The 12,611-nt window shown below is 39.9% G+C and overlaps 1 protein-coding gene across 3 annotated transcripts in view; it reads left to right on the forward strand.

The window, feature by feature from the left end:
* The window catches only part of mtor (mechanistic target of rapamycin kinase), a 77,504-nt gene that overhangs the window by 13,225 nt on the left and 51,668 nt on the right, over nucleotides 1-12,611 (forward strand). For all 3 annotated transcript variants that reach the window (XM_040013675.1, XM_040013677.1, XM_040013676.1), the window contains 10 exons: nucleotides 1,502-1,752; nucleotides 1,873-1,959; nucleotides 3,585-3,752; nucleotides 8,488-8,600; nucleotides 8,936-9,098; nucleotides 9,494-9,586; nucleotides 9,918-10,064; nucleotides 10,519-10,661; nucleotides 10,998-11,160; nucleotides 12,079-12,224. In XM_040013675.1, coding sequence (XP_039869609.1) covers nucleotides 1,502-1,752; nucleotides 1,873-1,959; nucleotides 3,585-3,752; nucleotides 8,488-8,600; nucleotides 8,936-9,098; nucleotides 9,494-9,586; nucleotides 9,918-10,064; nucleotides 10,519-10,661; nucleotides 10,998-11,160; nucleotides 12,079-12,224 — 1,474 coding nt within the window. The remainder of the gene's footprint in view (nucleotides 1-1,501; nucleotides 1,753-1,872; nucleotides 1,960-3,584; nucleotides 3,753-8,487; nucleotides 8,601-8,935; nucleotides 9,099-9,493; nucleotides 9,587-9,917; nucleotides 10,065-10,518; nucleotides 10,662-10,997; nucleotides 11,161-12,078; nucleotides 12,225-12,611) is intronic.

Below are 12,611 nucleotides of genomic sequence, written 5' to 3' on the forward strand. Positions count from 1 at the left end.
TTGCTCGTAGTGGGTTTTACTGTAAACTCTTGGATTATTTCTCTGAGTATGATAAAACTCTCAGAACACGACTTGGTGGTTGTGCATCATAAACGGTCTGGATATTGTGAATTTCTCTAATAATGCACATCTGTCTTCGGTCACACGCCTCACGTGTGGAAAATGCAGATCTCCACTCGTCTGATCCAGTCATGTGTCTCAGAATGACCTTGGACAGTATGGTAATGGTTTTACCAGTTTGTTCTCCAGCTAAATAGACTGTGACCAGAACTGGAGGTCGTATATCTGTTGGCGAATTTGATTTGTTAGGGTCACTGTCTGAAACACTAGTATCTCGGACCACTTTTTTTTTTTTTTTTTTTTGTAGGTTTCTGGGAGTTGACTGTCTAGTTTCATCTCCTCACCTGACTTTAAATTAGACCAGTCAGATCATTACAGAACACAACAGTCATAAAGGTGATGAAACGCTTCATGTCCCCTTGGGAGTTGCTATATTTTTTACATGCTATTAGGAATAGTTAACAGTTCCTATTCGTCCCATTCACCTGAATTATTACACTACTCTTGCTTCACTTGGCTACACTAATGCCTGTTTGTTTGCCGATAAAATACAGATTGTTATCATTTATCACCATCGTGAATCTTGACTTGGTGAATACTGAAATATTAAAAAACTAACTTTTAGTCCTCGGCGTCTAAGGGGAGACATTCAAGCAGCTGAAACAGTAGTAAAAGGCTGAATACCACACATTTGTATTCTCAGGTGCCTTGTAAAATTTAATAGCCCCGCAAAGATAAATGGACGATGAGAGCTGCTTTGTATTCCCTATTACAAAAATATTAATGGAACTAATGCACTAATAAAACCCCCAAACCCCGTGATCTTTTATTCTCAGCAACTCTCACACAGCTACTTGTGCTCTTGGGTCTATTAGGAATGGAAACTGGTACATATTTTACTGGTGATGGCAGTGCCTAGGTGCTGAATGTTACTTTATGTTGTGACAAAATTTGATTATTTTTTGGAAGAACTTTAAGTATTAGGTTTCCTACTGTCTCCAGCAAATCTAAGATCTCATTAAGCTGAATGAGGGGACTTACTAAATGCTGAAGAGATTCCATCTTTTTCTTTTACCTTAATGGTAAAACCTTGACTAAAGCGCTAACTAGATCCTGCAGTCACTGCAGTTAATTTGAGCAATTTATTGCATCTGACTGAAAGTTGTACAACAGGCTGAAATCATATTATGTGATTACGACGAAAGAATGTCCTCATCAGATTTACATTTGGCAAATTACTAAATATTTCTAGGGTTTAAGCATGGCCACTCACAACTGTCACATTCATCAACTGCTCCATCAGTATGACTGAAGGAGAGATGGCACAAAACCTGAGAAAGATTCTTGCATTATTATTTTTTAATTTTATAGTTTATACGTTTATATAGTTTATATGACAGCATCATTCAAACTAACCAACCTCACTCTCCTCTTTTTGTAGCTGACTATAGCACCAGTGAAATGCTGGTGAACATGGGTAACCTGCCCCTGGATGAGTTTTACCCTGCTGTGGCAATCGTCACTTTGATGCGCATCCTGAGAGACCCATCACTCTCCAACCACCACACTATGGTAGTCCAGGCGGTCACCTTCATCTTCAAATCTTTGGGCCTAAAGTGCGTCCAGTTCCTGCCTCAGGTCATGCCCACTTTTCTCAATGTCATCCGGGTGTGTGATGCCAGTATCCGAGAGGTAAGCTGTTGTGTGGATTAAGAGGAAAGAGACTGCCTGACAGATTCATTATGGCATTTCTCTTATTTTGTCAGCTGTTCACAAAGCAAATCTTAGACTCTGTCTTCTGTCTTCCTCCAGTTCCTCTTTCAGCAGATGGGAATGGTTGTGTGCTTTGTGAAGATTCACATCCGTCCCTATATGGATGACATCTTCACCCTCATCAGAGTGAGTAACTGTTTCAACCCAATCTCTAAACACTCATTATGCAGCCCTTCTTTATTTTCCTTTGAGTTAGGCTGACAGCTAAGAACTCTTAATTGCACTCAGTTGTGCTTTCTACTTTCCTCATTAGAAGTAATGTGTTTAAGGCCTCTGCATGAAGTCTTGCCCCATGTCACACAGCAGTATGCATTGTGTGTAGTGAGGTACTTAACAAGATTAAAGAAACTGTGAGTCAGAGAAAATAAGAAGTTATGTATATTTAGAGATGTTCTTTTTACTCTTCCTTTTATTGTCACTCACTGTTCACCTTCTAACTGTAGCACTGCATGTGGCTCCGATGTACGTTTCCACTCACGTTATTCAAATAATATTTAGGAGAAAAACTGCCGATGACTCATGGCGCTCACACTTATCCCATGATGTGGAACAACTGCTAAAGCCATAGCTCCTGCCTGCACTTGCACAAACACAATGTCAAGCACATAATCATTTAAAGAGTCACAAAATATCATATGACTGTCCTTGCGTCGGAATCTTGGTAACACTGTTACCGAAACTTTTGCAATGGCCGCAACTCCACCTGGTGGAAAGTAATTGAGAGAAGTAGACCACTGCGCCTCCAGTCCCTATGAGTTAATAAATGGCAAGTAAAACAAAGAATCTATTCATTTTTGCTCCAGTTCTGCTCTTGCATCCAGATGAGGGGGCTGGAATAGCCATTCAGGACGTACTCTCACTTCCTCTCTAGTTAGCAGCCACAGGCAGGGAAAGCAGGAAGTTGGGGGTTGCTTGAGACCTCTCGTCCCTGACAAAACGCCTTTGCCAAATCTCACAGCTGAAGCCCATTGACTGATTGATATATTGTGTGACTTCAGGTCTTCTCTACTCCAGCTATTAATATTTTTAATGTGCACAGTGGTCAAACCTAGATTTTCCAAAACACTGTCAAAATCCACGCAGAGGCATGATGTAAGTCCCAGCTGACAGGAAACTGTCTCCATTCCTTGCCATCCAGTATTGTGACCCCTGCTTTGTGTCTCTAGCACGTGAACGTTTTGCTTTTCCAGAGGGAACACTGATCCAGGCATTTGTCTCCCACTCAGCTTATTGATAAAGCACATTTTGACCTACTTCTGTATACCTACACAAAAACTTTAGCATTACAATACAGCATTTTTCCTTTTTTTTCCCCACACTGTTGCTCCTCCTGTCCCAATTTTTTGGTAATATTTTGCTGTCATTAAATTGCAAAAAGAGCCAACCAAATCAAACACACAGTGGTCTTTGCACTGTGTTCATCTAAATGAGTTATAAAATATTTGACTTGTGTTTTTGTTTTTATTTACATTTTACAAAGCATCAAAACTTCTTTTAGGTGGATGTTTAGTACTGTAGTACAGTATTTCTTTAATTTATGTTGTTATTACATACTATTAGTATTAGAAAGCGTTGGCATTTGATTGTCTAAGAGTAATTTGAATTTCTATAATGTGTGTTTGAATATACTCTCCATTAGGGCTTTATCAGAATGTACAATATTTTAACTTGTTTTGGCTTTGATAATAATGAGCAAAAATGGGTGTCAAGTTAATGTAATGAATACCAACATTTCATTATCTGTGCCTTAGGAATACTGGACACCAAACAACCCCATGCAGAACACCATCATCCTCCTGATTGAGCAGATTGTGGTGGCGCTTGGTGGAGAGTTCAAGCTCTATCTCCCTCAGCTTATTCCACACATGCTACGTGTCTTCATGCATGACAACAGCACCGGGCGCAGTGTTACCATCAAGGTGAGTTCACTGCGGTGCAATTGCAGACGACATGCGATGTCAGTATCTGATTTGCCAGTAATAGACTAAAGCTGTGTAGTTCATTGGGTCTCATATTTTTATGAGCTTACAGTTACTGTGCATACACTGAAGGGTAGCGGAGTGTCCAACAGCTGGAATTAATAACACAGAAGAGAAAAAAGTCAGCTGGAGATAGATTTTCAGTGTTTTTATTTCACAAAAAGCTTTTAATTACTTTTCCAATTCTGCAAAAGTTGTTTAGATTCTGGATCACAAACCACTATATTGTTTTTGCTTTTCTTTGGCATCTTCGAGAACATTTTTCAGGTTTGTGTCTGAAATCACGTACAGCTTACCCATGACCCATAGATGTTTAAAATGTCAGAGCTGTAGTTGAGATTACATTTTGGTACGAGGGATTATGATTTAGTAGTTGGAGCAAGAGAATGTACTGTTTTCTTATGCTAATGTTGCCATGAATGCTTGCTCTGCAGAGTGCAGAGCTGTTGGTGAAATAAAAATTAAATTGAGTAAGTACCCTTAATTATAAAAACAGACCAAAATGCCTGCTGTGGTGCCTTGGGCATCGTTATCAGAGAAATGGTGGTTTGTGTACTTGTTAATCCCTCCATTGGAGCTCTGCATTCTCTAACTGGCAGTCCAGAGCTTATTTCCAGCGCTGTCGCTGTCGCTTTCCTTTTTTTTTTTGTTTAAATGAAAGCAGTTTTGTATTCTATCCCAGTTTCATCTACACTCTAAACTACAGGTGATTAGAAAACCTGTAACAGTTTAAGAGACTATTAAGTATTTTGTCATACATGGTCATACTGGTGGTGGTCAGAGGGCCCGGTGGCGCCAGTGTCCGGCAGCCTCGCCTCTGTCAGTGCGCCCCAGGGCAGCTGTAGCTACAATGTAGCTCGCCATCGCCAGTGTGTGAATGTGTGTGTGAATGGGTGAATGACTGAATGTAGTGTGAAGCGCTTTGGGGTCTTTAAGGACTAGAAAAGCGCTATACAAGTGCAGGCCATTTACCATTTACCATACATATTTTTTTCCGTTTGTAAATGTGGGAATGTATTCACGAACCTACTGACCGTCGAATAGAGAGTAAACTGTGGGTGACCCAGATGATCAATAGGATGTATGTATTCTGATTGGTGATTGTTTACTCAAAAATACATATGTAAGAAAAGAAAGTCTACAGTGAAATTGAAAGGCCAACTCACAGAATGCAGACACTGGTAGCTGTATTTGCATATATTTATTTACAATGCCAATGAATCTTTTTGATGCTTACAGGGGGAATAACATTTTTGTGTAAGCTGGAAGCTATGATGATGTCAACCAGAGACATTCTCCTGGGAAATCTAATTTGTAGCACTTCACTGCGTTTCTAACTCAGTATTTGGAGAATATTTCTCCTACCTTAATGTCTGCCATTTTCTCGTCTGCTTAAGAAGCTCAGAAGATTCTGAAAAGTCTCACGTACTCCCTTTACGGCTGTTATGTTTTAAGAACTTTTATCTCTACCTTGATCTCATCTTGAGAATGTGAGAGTAAATTCTTAAAAAAACAAAAAAAAACTAACGTTTTATCACTACATACTACTATTGGTCTTTTATATCACAATATAATGTTGGTCATACTTATGAAGTACTGCTTTTCTTGTTAATTATATAACAGAGTTGATTAATCCCGCACTTTGCTAAGTGTCTGTTTCACCTGTTTCATTATTGTATCAGTTATTAGCAGGCTTTTGATTCCTGAGGATAGGATTACTGCTGAGCAGTAACAAATTATTTAATTTTTAGTAACATCATTGTAACATTATTACTTTCTCCTGTAGTGACTTTTGTATTGTCCGAAAGAGCCATTTCTGAAGGCTGTAGTTACTAACGCAGTTCTGGGTAACTTTTTTCTCTCAGCTTTTTATGTAGAACAGGAAAGTACCCTAATAAATCTCAGTTATAATAAAGCAAAAAGGGTGCTGGAAAGATTTTTTTAATTTAAAAAAGTATGATCATGCTTAGTTTAACTGAAGTAAGTCAAAAGATTTAAAGTTAAACTCTGTAACTGAATAAAATCAGTGGTTAAAGCCAGCTGCTTTATTAAGACTAACTTGTTGATCATGATTAGTTTGGTATTATGCGAGATATTGTGATGTAATTAGTAAACAGAATAATTAAGTAAACTCTTGAGATATCATGCATTTGTTGGAAAGACATTGTATTTGTATTTCTTGTCCCTTTGGACTCCTTGAGAAATGACATTTTCTAAATATTGGTGTTTTTTGTTATAAACAAAAGCGAATAATACATTTTCTTTCAGAAGAAAGAAACTTGAGAAGTGCGTGATTGCACGAGTGGTGTAGTCAGTAATAAAAACCAAATGCCAACCAAAAGCAAAATGGATGTCTAGAGGATAGCGTGCCAGCAACTGATCTTTAGGAAACTTTTTTTTTTGGAGGAGGACTGGCACACTGGGCTTTTGCCAGTGCTGCTGATTATCATCAGCCACACGTCCCCTCAAGTGCTTTAAAGAGCAGCCACGCAAACCAGCAGGGAGAACCGTCACAGACAAAGGGCCCTCTTTGGCCCTATTCATTTTTGTGTCTGACACCCTCCCACGCACGATTTGAACCCTGTGTGGAATTACATGCTGAGAGTTCTCTTAACTTGGGGGCAGGGAAGAAATACAGCAGCAGGCTTTGGGATCCCTTCACCTTTCTCCAAATGAATTTCAGCATCTCTGGTGATTTATACTGCTATCAGATAGGACAAGAGTGCCACAGTGAAGGAAAGTGTTGTGCAGAATTTATAGCATAAGACAACATGAGAGAAATATTAAGACAGAATAATTATGTTGTTTCACTTATTGTATATTCATAATTATCAAAGCCCTAAAATCTTCATTAATAATACCATTTTAGGGCAGTGCAGAAAGCTTTCTTTCATAGACTCCCTGATACGCATTCATACTCTTAGGGAAACACTAACTAGTAATTTACCATTACATTTCTTGTAATGTTACAAGAAATTGATAATACCTTGGTAATAGCAGTCTGAACAGGCTGTTTGCAGTTTTCTCTTCTTTTAGCGACACACTAACTTTTAGATTTCAGGCTGACGTCTACCAGCAGCTCAAACCATAGAAATGTATAATGATGGCCTGGTTAAAAGTTGTGCTCAACACATGCTGTGTCCTTAAAAAAATGGATCTGAAAACATGAAGATATAAGGATCCTGTAAGACAGAATAATGAAAGTTTAGTGTCAAAAATTAGCAATGGCCACAAAAAAACCTCCATTATGAATGTCTCAGTGTAGCATGACCCTGAATCTGTGTTTTGTAATAGATTTCTTTGCGAGTTGCACTGAGTCAAAGTAAAACTTGTCATAAATCTAGTGGAGAAACTATATTAACTAGACTGAAAAGGGCCTGTGTCAGAATGACGAGATGACTTTATTTTGCTAGCATTAGTTTAGGTTTAATAATTTAAGCTCACATCACTCTACACTCATACTGAAAGTACAGGAGCTCAACCTTCAGTTGATTTATTGGGGTGGTGTTTTATGTTTGTGGCTTCCATCAATATCCATCAGGACCTTTTGAGGTCTAAGCCACTTGCTCGTAATACAGCGGTTCAAAGACAGCACGGACCTATAAGTAACACACTCTCCTGTTTCAGCAGCGGCAGCCAGTAGTTGTCAGGGTTTTCCCTCAAACCCTAAATCACGATTTACGGGGAGACCACAAACACAGAATCATGCGGAGCACAGTCATCTAGTCTTCTCTTCTCTGGTGCTGTTTAGTTTCAAAGTCTGTAGTATAGTATAATTCAGCAGCCCACAATCTGGATTGTCTGTAACTCAGGTCTGTGTCTGGAGCCTGATCTTTAGCGCAGCATGGGGGTCATGAAATGAGGGGAGTGGGAATCAGATTTCCCGCTTGTCTACAGGAGAGGTGAAGAAAAACATACTTCCATCATTTCAAGAAGCCTTCTCCCCTGAGCTCCACCCCCACCCTTCTAGGCTCACACATGCACACACTTGTACACCTCCAACTCAACTTCCTGCTGTCTCGCCGTGTGCACTTTAGACATGGGGTTGGAGAGTGGGGGAAAAGCAGAGGCGGTCATGGTATGTATTGGGGGGCTGGGGTATTTTTGATGCTTTCAATAGACGTCATCCTTTAAGACCACCGTGTAGCCACCAAGCCTGTGTGCACATGCGCCACACAACACCATGTTTACTGTTACCTTAAGGCACTGTGAGGCTTTCTCAAAAAATGCCATTTAGTTAATGTTGGAATTTGTATGCAGTAAACATGGCTGTACTCACTAATAATAGAAGATATACAGTCATTGGTGATATGTAGATTAATAATCTAAAATTGACAAAAAGCCCCAAGCAGAGGTACGTCATGAAACTAACATCAATTTTAAGGAAGGTAAAATTGATGTTTAAAACCCCCCCCAAAACCCACTAATGTAATGTTCATATTTTACTTTATGATTTGCATCCTGTGAAGGCACAGATTCATGCTCACTCATTCGCTAACAGCTATACACAGATTTCCTGGATGGCTGGCTCGTGTGCCAGCACCTTGCTGAAATAAAATGCCATTCGACTTTCCCTTCAGAGCTCCTGAAGAAAACCATTTACAAGCTCATTAAAGCCGCTCATGTTTAAGTGCTGCAGTATGTGGAATTAAGGAATGTGTGCTCTCCTTTTCAGCTACTCAATGCCATCCAGCTGTTTGGTGCCAACCTAGATGACTACCTCCACTTGTTGCTGCCTCCCATTGTCAAGCTCTTTGATGCCCCTGATGTGCCCCTGCAGGCGCGCAAGTAAGCGCTACACCCGTAGTTTTAGTGAGGAATCTAGTGTGATAATAAAAGTCATTCTCACTTAATTTTGCAAATAAAAATGTATTTAGCATCAATCTGATGTCACCACAGAAATGGGAAATTAAAATTAGACCATCACTGTGGTTAAAAGAGGGGAAAAAAGAACAAAGCTAAACATTTTTATGTGTATGTTTTTTATTAAAGAATCCATCTGGCAGCGATGTCAGATTTTTCACATGACTTCTTGGCTATCGGAGCAGGCTGTGTATCTAAGTCTGTGTCCTACAAACATTTCAGTAAAGCTGAGCATCCTTTGTTTTTCCTCTGTGGCTCAGGGTTGCCTTGGAGACACTGGACCGACTGACAGAGTCCCTGGACTTCACAGACTACGCTTCACGCATTATCCACCCGATCGTTCGGACACTTGACACCACTCCAGAGCTGCGTTCCACTTCCATGGACACCCTGTCCTCACTCGTATTCCAGTTGGGCAAGAAGGTAACCAGAGCTGTCCCCCGGGCTGTCTTTTAGATGTAGATACTATTAACTGTACTTTTCCAGTCTTCCTACTGTTGGCTTCACATGCACTGCCCCCCCCTAGTTTTATTACTTCCTGCCAGACTGCTGATGTCATTGACCATTACGCAGCATGGGGTGGTGTTTACAGGAGCGGATGAGGTCACATTTACCCCTGCCTGTCCTCTCAAGCCTTCCCCTCCCTTATCCCTCAAACCCCGTGTCGTTAATGTGTAGGGGAAGCTTTTGATCTGAGGTTCATGAAGGTTAGAAACAAGTGCAAGACACCCAGTTATTTACTTTATGGTGAAGGGAAAGCGGTCTCCAGACACACATACACCCTTATGTTTATCCTTCCTCTCTCCTCTTATTTTCAGTACCAGATCTTCATCCCCATGGTGAATAAAGTGATGCTAAAGCACAGGATCAACCACCAGCGTTACGACATACTCATATGTCGGATTGTCAAGGTATGGCTCGCCAGTAAATCCAGATTATTACTACACATTTTTCACACATGTCTCGTAGATTATCTGTGAGCTGCCAGTCTTTTATTTCATAACCTCACATGGCACAAGGTGGTCTGGCAATAAATTACATAAGTATAAATAAACATTTCATATTCAGTGCACCATAAGCAAGTCATTACCATGTCTTGTTTATCAACACTCCCTCAGGAAGGAAATGCACTTCTACTTTCATAAAACGTGTTTTGGGGCCCAGCTCAACAGTTTGAATGTGTGTGGCCCGCATGTGTGTGGCCTGCATGTGTTTGTTTATGTTTGTTTTTGTGCCTATCAGGGCTATACTCTGGCAGAGGAGGAAGAAGACCCTCTAATTTTCCAGCATCGCCAGGTTCGTGGTAACCAAGGTGACGCTTTGGTCAGCGGACCAGTAGAGGCGGGGCCTATGAAGAAGCTCCACGTCAGCACTACTGCACTCCAGAAGGTTGGAAGGAACAGTTGGCATTTTTTCCCCCCCATGATTAAAGACACGCACACGTCCAATGTTTATATCGGTGGCAGTGTTGCAGGTGTTTCATTTGTGTACAGCAAGCAGTGCTGAAAGCCGTAGTTCAATTGTGGTCAGGATGTATGAGTCAACAAACTGGTGATAAATTAATGGAACAACGTCGTCATATGAGCAGAATACCACAATCAGTGCATATATTTGACTGCAGAAAACAAAGGATTACCTGCTGATTTGATGATAGTTTACAGAGTGGTGTCAGACTGGCCTGTGGACCGATAAATTACACAGCGCTCTTCACTACCATCATCAAGATAATAATAAAAAAAATCTCACAGCTTACATTATAGTCAGATTATCCCATACACATTACATGTGAAAACTTTGCGTCCACATATTTGTTCTGAAATTGATCATTTCTGACACTGGAAAGGCTTGGGGAGCTGCCAGGAAGGTGTCCAAAGATGATTGGCTGGAGTGGCTGAGGCGCTTGAGTGTTGTCCTGCTCAAAGAGTCATCCTCCCCAGCTCTGCGCTCGTGCTGGTCACTGGCTCAGACCTACATCCCTCTTGCCAGGTAAATGCAAACATAATTCCTTATGAAGCATGTACATAAAATCTGAAGCTCTGTCTTTGCATAGAGTTTTGGGCAGTCACTACTGCCAAAAGATTCTCAGTTATCAGTAGTGCAAAACTGGTCAAACTTGACAATGTCAAAGGTGACTGTATGTAGCTGTATGAAAAGCAGAGTTACTAAAATGCTAAAAAAAAAAAAAAAAAAGCTGTGTAAAAGCACAAACACCTGTTTATTCTGTGATCATTTTTACAACTTTTAGAATGATCTCGCTACTGCAAAATACTTGAATATTTTAATGTTGTTTTAATGGCAATATGTTGTTTTTGTTGACCCCAGAGACTTGTTCAATGCAGCTTTCCTCTCATGTTGGTCTGAGCTGAGTGAGGACCAGCAGGATGAGCTGATCCGCAGCATTGAGTTAGCACTCACATCTCAAGACATTGCTGAGGTCACACAGACTTTGCTCAACTTGGCAGAGTTCATGGAGCACAGCGATAAGGTTAGCAGTGACCTGATAACCTAATTAAACTAATAGCTGTGCTATTGTTTAGACATACATGTTTTTAGTGTCCTTGCAGATGTGAACGGACTCTCAAACTGCATTTTCAAAACTAAATTCTAATCCTCAAAGTTTTTATATTAGCCAGAGTATTTTTTTCTACATCAATCAGGTTTTGCTTCGTTAAAGATTGTAATAAAAATGTCTCTCAAAAATCAAAGTAGGTTTAATGTTTTTAACTCTTGCTCAAATAATTAGTCGTATTCTTAATTAGATTTTAAATGTTTATAGCGTCAGTGTATATCGGTCTAAATTGAGAAGTATAAATGGAAATTCATCTGTTTTAAATTAATCCACAACACAAAGTGTGAAAAATAAATGCTTTTGCAGTCCCACTGCACATGTGTTTATGATGTTGAGATAATATTCTTCTCACAGCATTTTAGAACTTAATTTTCATTGTGAAAACAATACAGATATTTTATTTGGTTAACTTAATTATTTCTGCCATCAACATCACAAAATTTAATTCGCTTTTTATCAGTTTATGTCTCTTCCAGAAAAGATAAGCACTACAGCAGATATAGATGTGGAGACATCTGTTATTATGCTGTTATTTGTTCATCTACTTATTTGCACAGTCGCATGCAGCATTATATAACAGTAAGATTAACTCCAGAAACACGGAAACGTGTTAACCTTTTGATAAAATAGGAACTTTAAACTTGGCATAATAATAATGATGCTGTTACATTAAGGACTGTGAATGTTGTGGTTGGGCCGCGATTTCAGTTTCAATATGCTCCTCGGCAACGAGCCCACCGTCGAAGAATGATGTATTCTTCATAGTTGGATAATCAGAGCCAGTGGAATGATTGTCATTTAGAGTTATTTATTATATACAATTTCCTTTTCCAGGGCCCTCTGCCCCTCAGAGACGATAACGGCATTGTGCTGCTCGGTGAGAGAGCTGCCAAATGCCGTGCCTATGCCAAGGCACTGCATTACAAAGAGCTGGAGTTTCAGAAGGGACCAACCCCCCTTATCCTGGAGTCTCTTATCAGGTAGGAGGTGTGAAAAAGCTCAGAAATGAATGTGTTATTTTTATGAATAACAGCCACAGCTTACCTGAATAGGGTAATTAAAAAAGCATGTCATGGTCCACTTAACTTTTTTGTTTGTGTAATTTAACAGGTCCTCAGCCCAGTAGGTTATCGCTTAGAACAAACATTACACCACCCTCGAGGAGTCAGTTTTTCAATCTAATAAATAAAGAAAAAATATATTAAGCATATCCTCCTCTCCCACAAGCCTTTGATATCTTCTGTCAACTTTTCCATCCCCTTTTCTCATCTTTCTTTATTTCTACGCCTTTGGCATTGCATGGAAAAATCTGTTTTGCAGGCATCTAATTGGAAGCTTGCCTCCTTTTCATCTGTGAGTGTCTGGAC

Source organism: Simochromis diagramma, unplaced genomic scaffold, assembly GCF_900408965.1.
Source record: "Simochromis diagramma unplaced genomic scaffold, fSimDia1.1 OVJJ01000705.1, whole genome shotgun sequence".
NCBI classification, from domain to species: Eukaryota; Metazoa; Chordata; class Actinopteri; order Cichliformes; family Cichlidae; genus Simochromis; species Simochromis diagramma.